The 7,790-nt window shown below is 41.1% G+C and overlaps 2 protein-coding genes across 3 annotated transcripts; one reads left to right on the forward strand and one right to left on the reverse strand.

Moving 5' to 3' along the window:
* The first annotated feature begins 2,802 nt into the window (after positions 1-2,802).
* Positions 2,803-5,053, forward strand: LOC121798109 (dephospho-CoA kinase-like). Its single transcript, XM_042196952.1, has 4 exons — positions 2,803-2,873; positions 2,956-3,072; positions 3,166-3,311; positions 4,452-5,053. The coding sequence occupies exons 2-4, from the start codon at positions 2,965-2,967 to the stop codon at positions 4,888-4,890; spliced, it is 693 nt and encodes a 230-aa protein (XP_042052886.1). The 5' UTR covers positions 2,803-2,873; positions 2,956-2,964; the 3' UTR covers positions 4,891-5,053.
* A 460-nt stretch (positions 5,054-5,513) lies between these two features.
* Positions 5,514-7,790, reverse strand: LOC121799772. Of its 2 annotated transcripts, none has more exons than XM_042199239.1 (7): positions 7,597-7,790; positions 7,344-7,530; positions 6,940-7,128; positions 6,171-6,849; positions 5,993-6,087; positions 5,852-5,911; positions 5,514-5,766 (listed from the first exon to the last, which is right to left on the reverse strand). In XM_042199239.1, exons 1-7 carry the CDS (start codon positions 7,768-7,770, stop codon positions 5,732-5,734), a joined length of 1,419 nt encoding a protein of 472 aa, XP_042055173.1. In that variant the 5' UTR covers positions 7,771-7,790; the 3' UTR covers positions 5,514-5,731. The 2 variants fall into 2 exon arrangements, with proteins under 2 accessions (XP_042055173.1, XP_042055172.1); XM_042199238.1 differs by having other exon boundaries at positions 5,852-5,914.

A 7,790-nucleotide genomic window follows, 5' to 3' on the forward strand; every position in this document is an offset into this window, starting at 1 on the left:
AATATAAGAGAGACTTTGCACAAAATTCATATTTAAACCGAAAGCTCACAATAATATCATAAACAGAAAGCCCACAAATAGCACCAATTTCAATATAAGATAGACTTGACACATCATTCGTATTTAAACAGAAAATCCACCTCGTTCGTTTAAAATACTTAACTTGCGTTTCTCACTCCAATCCGTTGAGATAGACCCTTCTTTTGTGGCCGGCCATTCGCGTTCCCGAAATCCTACTCCTTCGTCCATTTTTCTTAAATTAATTCCAGCCCAAGAATTAATTAAAAGGCTACCCAACTATCTAATTATTTTAGCCCAAAGATTAAGTAGTTTGGACAAGCCCAAAACAAATTAAATTAAAGTTTGTCCAACCATTCTTGCCCACCTAGAGGCCCAATACTCCCCTCCACCATCGGTTTTCAATTTTCATCTCTCTCCCATTGTAGTTTCAACATTAGAAAATCCAACAATTCAAGAAAGAACTCCAAATCAAGGTCACCGTCTGTCCGTCTCCCTCATTCCCTCCTCTCTCACTCTCCTTAAAATTTCTCATAGAAATAGACCACATTTTCTTTTCTGTCTATCCATAGAAATAGTTTTATATCCATTTATGGTAACCTTTTTCCTTTTTTTATTTTATCATTTTTTAGCTTCACCATCAATCATAAATTAAAACTCGTATCAACGTTAAATGGTCTATTTCTGTGGACTGGAGGTTGAATGCATTCAATTTGTAACGATAGAAACGGATTAAAGAAAGAGATTAAACCCCTAAAATAAACAATAGAAACGGATTAAAGAAAGTGATTGCAGCTCTTATTAGAGCATCTGCAATGGCGGATTTCCTGGCGGACGTCCGACCGGAGTGCCGGGTGTCCGCGCGGGACGTCCGCCATTAAACGTGAGAAGGGCGGATGTGGACGTCCGCTGCGGACACCACATATCCGCGGACTTCTGGCGACGTCCGTCATTGCGGTGCCACGACGGACGTCCCGCGCGGACGTTCCGATTTTTTAAATTTTTTTAAGAAAAAAAACTCTATATATACGGCTCGTTGAACTTCATTTCATTCGCACCACTTGTTTTAACTATTTTCTCCCTCTCTACGTTTCTCTCAGTATATCCAAAATGGCTAGTGGTAGTGGTGCAGGTGGTAGTGGTGGGGGTGCTGATGACATACACCGATGAATTAACGAAGAGGTGCGGACCTATACGTCCCGGGAGATAAATCGTCTGATACAAGCGGCCTTGCAGCAGCAGCAGCCGGCGGTACCTCACCCCATTCATCGTCGAACTATAGTACCCCGGGACCACATCGCTGCACACCATCGGTTGTATGAGGACTACTTCACTCCGGAGCCGCGGTTTGGGGATAACTTATTCCAGCGACGTTTTAGGATGCATCGTCTGCTGTTTATGCGTATCGTGAGCGCTTTAGAGCGTCGATACAAGTATTTCAGGTTCATGGAGGATGCAGTGGGTAAACCCGGTTACACGCCCATACAGAAGTGCACTGCCGCAATCAGACAGCTGTCGTACGGAGTCTCGGCCGACATGTTCGACGAGTACCTCCACATCGGTGAGTCGACTGCCCGCGAATCTCTGCAGTATTTTTGTGAGCCCGTTAGGGAGATATTTGGGGATAGGTACGGACGCCTACCCCCCGAAGACTGCCAGGCTCTGATGGATATGTACGGGAGTCAGCACGGGTTTCCGGGAATATTGGGCAGCATAGATTGTATGTATTGGGAGTGGAAGAACTGCCCCGTGGCCTGGAAAGGGGTGTACACTATTGGCTTCAAAGGCAAGCATCCCACGATTTTCCTTGAAGCGGTAGCTGACTACCGGCTGTGGATTTGACATGCGTATTTTGGAGTAGCCGGGTCGAACAACGACATCAACGTTCTCCAGTCGTCTCCCCTTTCAACGAGCAGTGCATGAGTGTTGGTCCGGCTATAAGTTTCGTCGCCAACGACATCCAACACAATATGAGTTACTATTTGGCGGATAGAATATACCCTATATGGCCCGTCTTGGTGAAGACGATCAGATGCTCATCAGACGAAAAGAATATCTATTTTGCGGGACGTCAGGAGGCAGCGCGTAAGGATGTGGAGTGAGCATTAGGTGTGCTCCAGGCTCGATGGACGGCAGTGAAGGGTCCATCACGACTGTGGTATATTGATAGCATTGCTAATGTCATGTACGCATGTATTATCATGCACAACATGATTGTCGAAGATGAAGGTCCAGCACTGACTGATTGGGCCAACAATGATGTTCATGCTGCCGGTCCAAGCCACGGCGTGGCCACCGCCAATATGCGTATGGGGATACCCCATGGAGCTGCTGATCGGGTCCGTGCATTTGCCGACATGCGCCAACAACAAGCCCATATTCGACTCCAGAACGATATAATTGAAGAGCTATGGACGCGGAGGAGTGCACGTTGATATTTTATAATGTAATTTGTTTAATTTTTTTATTGAACTGTATTTTTTTCATTTTTTTTATTTAATGAAATTATCATTGCACTTTCTCCGTCCGTATTCGTGTCGAAATTTTATTTCCGTAAATTGTTTAATTTGGTGAATTTGTGATTTTTTTTATTGTGGATATTCGCCTGGATGTCCGCCATTGTGTAGTGGGATGTCCTTATGACGTGGCAGTGCAGTGAGATATCCTTATGCCGTGGCAGAAGATGTTTTTGGGAAGTCCGACGGGACATCCGCATCATTGCGGATGCTCTTAATAAGATAATATAAATGAGAAATATATAGAGTGACGTCGTTTTAACTGCACAGCAGCTCATCCCCACCGCCACCAACGACAGCGACACCACCCGCACTCCGCCGCTCGCCTTCCACCTTCTGGTATTTAGAGTATTTTTACAGCTTCTTTAATTGTTTGAGAACTGAGTTTTCTGAAATTCTGCGGGATTTCAATATCCGGCAGCACTCCATTATGAGGATCGTCGGATTGACCGGCGGGATAGGATCGGGAAAGAGTACGGTTTCAAACCTCTTCAAAGCTCATGGTATTCCCGTTGTCGATGCTGACGTCGTCGCTCGCGTATGCCCTAAACTATTCCTCAAACTGATTATGAAAATCCAACTCTTCTTCTGTTTGTTTGACATAGTAATTGTTTCCTTGGTGGAGTTCTAGAATGTTCTGAAGAAAGGAACCGGTGGGTGGAGAAAAGTGGTGGCCGCGTTTGGTAACGAGATTTTGCTTCCCAGCGGAGAAGTCGATCGGCCAAAGTTGGGGCAAATTGTGTTCAATGATCCTGATAAGCGTCAGCTTCTTAATAGGTAATGTTCTTAATAGGTAATGTTGATGCTTCTGTAAAATAGACTAGATTACAATGTTTATTTGACCAGAAAGTTTGAATTATAGTTTTAATTTTGATGAATTGTTCTATGTTAGATAAATTAATAGAGTTGGTAACTCTCTTTTAAAATAGAGGGAAGTTTATTTCTTGGATGTTGAATCTTTGACAATGGAGACTCTAAGGTGAATGAATGTAAGATATACTCACTCCGTCCCACTCTAAGTGTAGCATTTCTAATTCAGTACGGGATTTTATGTAGTGTTGTTTTGCGAGTAAAGTAGAGAAAATAAATTAGTAAGAGAGATGGGAAAAGTAGAGAGACTGATGTTTTGTATTTAGAAATGTGTCATTTAGAGTGGGATATTCCAAAAAGAAAATGTGTCCTTAGAATGGGACGGAGGGAGTATTTCATATTTTACCGTCTAATTCCTATACCAAGTTAGAGGGGCATTAGACTGGATTTTCATTTAGAATGCCTCAAGATAGAGGTATGTGATGGAATTCTTTAGGTAGTCGAGGATGCTTGGAAGTTGCTGAGAGATATGGTAAAATATGTTTTCCATGTGTGGCTTATTATCAAGTTACTTTCTTGGCCTCTCTTAAAGTTACTGAATTTAGATATACGTTAGGGTCTTGAGGCTTTTTATGTTAGTTGACCTGTTTTCAAACTGTGAGTAGATGTAAGATAAAAAAAAATGCATGCTTGCTTTTACTTGCCCATGCTAGCTTTGGTGAGCCTAACTTTGCATTGATGAATGTAAGCTAGTTATTTACAGGTTAAGACTGCTGATTTTCATACTACGTTTGAAAGTGAAGAGCTCTCTATGTGTAAAAATGTAATTGTAAATTGTGTTTAGTTTCTGGAATTGACACCAAAGTGTTATCAATCAAACTCTATATGGATACTTGAGGTCTCTTTAGTTTGAATAATTGGTAGACACTGTTGTGAACCTTTCTTCATGTAAAGAGTTCATTACATTAGTAAGCATCGCTGCAAATTAATATAATCAAGCATAGACGTGCAGTTTGGCAGTATCTCTCGGCATTTCTCTAGCCTCGTAATTGGTTTCATTATGATGGTTTTATGATGTGAAGACTGGTTATATTATTTCATTTTCAGGTTGCTGGCCCCTTATATTTCCACTGGGATATTGTTAGAAGTGTTCAAGCTATGGCTAAAGGGTTGTAAAACCATTACCCTCGATGTACCACTGTTATTTGAGGCCAACATGGACAAGTGGACTAAACCCATTATTGTGGTTTGGGTGGACCCTCAGACTCAACTCGAACGGCTCATGTCAAGAGATGGAACAACAGCTGAGGAGGCCAACAGTCGGATCAATGCACAGATGCCTCTGGATTTGAAGAAGACGAAAGCAGACGTTGTGATTGATAACTCAGGGTCACTGGATGATCTGAACGAACGTTTCAGAGAAGCATTGGCTGATGTCAAAAGACCTCTGACGTGGGCCGAGTTTGGGCTTTGTCGAGATGGAGCTCTTGTAGCGTTTGTTTCCATTCTTTGCTGCGTTATCGTATGCAGGAAAGTTTTTTTGTAGCTGTTTTAATGTGCGGGTTGATTGCTCATGGAAATTTCTTGAAATTTGTATATCTGCATTGTGGGATTAACATATAACGTGAGGTAAAGCACCTGCACATGTGGGATTTGTATGTCGTTAAAAAGAAACTAATATAAATAAAAAGAAACCTGTTTCTGCAACAGCTCTGATTTCTCAGATGACCTTAATTGTTATTTTTGGTTTTTTGGGTTAAGTGATGATTTTAGGTTGCATGCATTGGTTCAAGTTATAATTGTAATTTGATCAAGGTTTTCTACAATTTTTAATTTCCTTCAATATAATTCATGGAAAATAGTATCATCCGTACTATCGAATGCATTTGGCAAATAGTATAATTTCCTTCAATTTTGATAGAAATTGGACTAGAAATTCAAATGACGCATCCATACTAACGAATGCATTCGGTGATTCTGCCTTGCACTCCATATCACAAGCTCAATCGTTTCATGATCTCGATAGGGAGAGGAGTGTGTGCTTTCACCTTAGACACTGCCTACGGAGATTTCATTCTGACTCACGAAAACATCGAGATTTCAAAAGCCGGTAGAATCTACTCCTTCAATGAAGTATCTACATGAACCCGAGGAAACAGGTACCAAATCCAGACAAGAAAATATTTCATTCATGCATTGCTAGTTTCCTGCCTATACACCGTTAATGTTTGAACCAAATGAAAATACTACGTATGAATACTTATAGTGCATTTACACATAATGCAGTAAAAAATAATCATCCTAGCAAATCTTAAATAGCAAATGTGAATGTCAGTGTTATCGGAATGAAGAGGCTTTCTCGAGCCCATCATGGCCTATCGGATAAGTTAATTCTGAGCAAAGTTCCTTCTCTGATTTTTTACTGCAAACAGAGGAAAACTATGCTTCAAGAAGAGCAATGCATCACAACATATATTGACCAGGCATAGTAGGGGGAGAAAAATTACCAGGACTGACAATTGTAATACATTTTGTAACAGATCTTGTAGACGAAACAGGATCAATCCCTGCTAAAGTAAATCATTAAAGAAATGTCAGCATTGAAGCACAAGGCTTTACTAAAACAACACAAATATTTAACTTCATACCAACTAAGTTCATATTTGTATCCCCTATAAGTCCTGCCATGGTTGATGAGTATTCTGATGTGATTTGTGTAGTGCCTATTTCATTTTTTCCAGACCTGAAATGGTGGGGGCACAAAGATTAGCTAGCTTACATAGAAAACAATTGGATAGTGAAGAGAATAATTCACCAAAAAATTACCCTGAACAGGAATCTGGTGAAGCAGCAAATTCTTGACCTGAAGATAAAGGCAAGTCACCTCCAATATCAAAGTCCAACAGAAACTCTGAAAGGTTGAAATCCAAACCAAGGCTATCTAAGTTTGGAAAATCCAAGTCAAGAATATCTCCTTTTTTCTCAGATTCAGATGTTGAGTTGCCATCAGTTGTCTGATTCTCCGTGACCATTGGCATTTCAGAAGAGCCAAAGTCAAGCCTTCCCTTAACATGGCCGTTCACGTTAGTCCTCTTCAAATTTGACTTAAGAGGCGAGCAAGTGATTTGGTTTTTCTCTATTGAGTAATAAGCTATTTGCTTGTTGGGGCTCACGCGAATGGTCTCTGAGGAGATTATAGTGCAGTTAGCAGAGATAATCTGTTGGGGAGCAACATCTTTACTCGAGGTAGCAGTTGAAATTTCTAAAGGAGAAGCGGATTTTTCAGGTTGAGAAGTAGTAGATGCTCGTGGGGGTGTTTTAGGGACAGATGAATTGGCTCGTGATGCTGGACTTTCTTGGTTGAATAAACATTTCACAACGTTGGATCCCTGAGCTGGTGATCCGCTGGTGGCATTAGCAAACGCAAACGACTGAGCAGCAGAATTCATCACAGCCATTTCTTGATTCATTTTAGCATTGCTTGATTGTGTAACTATGTTAGCATCTGAGAAATATAAAATGCAGCACATTTAACATCACATCATTAGCCAACTATTTCTACAATCGTGCAATTGCTAGCACGAAAGAAATTTACCTTTGGACTGCGTACTCGTACGAGATCTCTTGGAAGCTGCAGGACCATCTGAGGCATGTTTGGTTTCTTTTCTTTTAGTTGGTGCTTGATTAGTGATTGGAGTGGAGTAATCCGTGCAAATGTTCCTCGTATTGGACAGCCTAGATGCCGATATCATAGCCGGAGTAGTGTTGTACATTCGATAATAGCCTAGATAACAAATACAGTCATTACTCCAAAGAAAAGCCTGAATTCAAGTGTTTCACATCACAACACTAACAAAGAAGTAGAAATGCAAATGATGCTTGTTATTCAGAGTGGATCGATTCGAGATGACAACATGATTTTCAACAATTATTTGTACAAAATCAACTTAATTCTATATCAATTTCGTTGTTTAGAACCAAATTAGGGCGAAATGGTACCTGCCGAGGGCGGTGGGGGAGGGGTATTATAAGCGTTCATAGCCTCCTGCATTCCGCTGAGCAAATTCTGAACACGCAATTTCTCGTGTTCGATTCGTTGACGCTCTTGATCAACCAACACCTTCTGCTCCTTGAGTGTGACGTACTCATCCAAAATCGCAGCCAAGCTCAACAAGCTCTTCGGAGCCTGCAAAAATCACACATCAGTAAACCTAAATAAATAAGCACCGTAAAAGGAAATTTATAAAATTACTTCTTGAACGGGTGATTTGGCGATTAGATGCGATGCTTCGGATCGGAAATTGGAGCGCGTCTGGATGTAATTATTGTCGGAGAGATATCGATCGACAATGAAGGCGATCTGAACTGGTGTTACTTTTCCTTTTCCGACGATTTCCTGCTTCTTCGTTTTACTTTGCTTCCCCATTATTTACTGAATTCCTTGTT

The sequence above is a fragment of the Salvia splendens genome, chromosome 4, assembly GCF_004379255.2.
Source record: "Salvia splendens isolate huo1 chromosome 4, SspV2, whole genome shotgun sequence".
NCBI lineage: Eukaryota > Viridiplantae > Streptophyta > Magnoliopsida > Lamiales > Lamiaceae > Salvia > Salvia splendens.

Bases quoted from the DNA above. Each gene is read 5' to 3' on its own strand.
- LOC121799772 (XM_042199238.1), bottom strand. From the start codon at position 7,770: ATGGGGAAGCAAAGTAAAACGAAGAAGCAGGAAATCGTCGGAAAAGGA. The intron at 7,531-7,596 runs GTAATTTTATAA...TGATTTTTGCAG, and splicing joins CCAAATCACCCGTTCAAGAA to GCTCCGAAGAGCTTGTTGAG. The intron at 6,850-6,939 runs GTAAATTTCTTT...TATATTTCTCAG, and splicing joins TACGAGTACGCAGTCCAAAG to ATGCTAACATAGTTACACAA.
- LOC121798109 (XM_042196952.1), top strand. From the start codon at position 2,965: ATGAGGATCGTCGGATTGACCGGCGGGATAGGATCGGGAAAGAGTACG. The intron at 3,073-3,165 runs GTATGCCCTAAA...GTGGAGTTCTAG, and splicing joins ATGCTGACGTCGTCGCTCGC to AATGTTCTGAAGAAAGGAAC. The intron at 3,312-4,451 runs GTAATGTTCTTA...TTTCATTTTCAG, and splicing joins AAGCGTCAGCTTCTTAATAG to GTTGCTGGCCCCTTATATTT.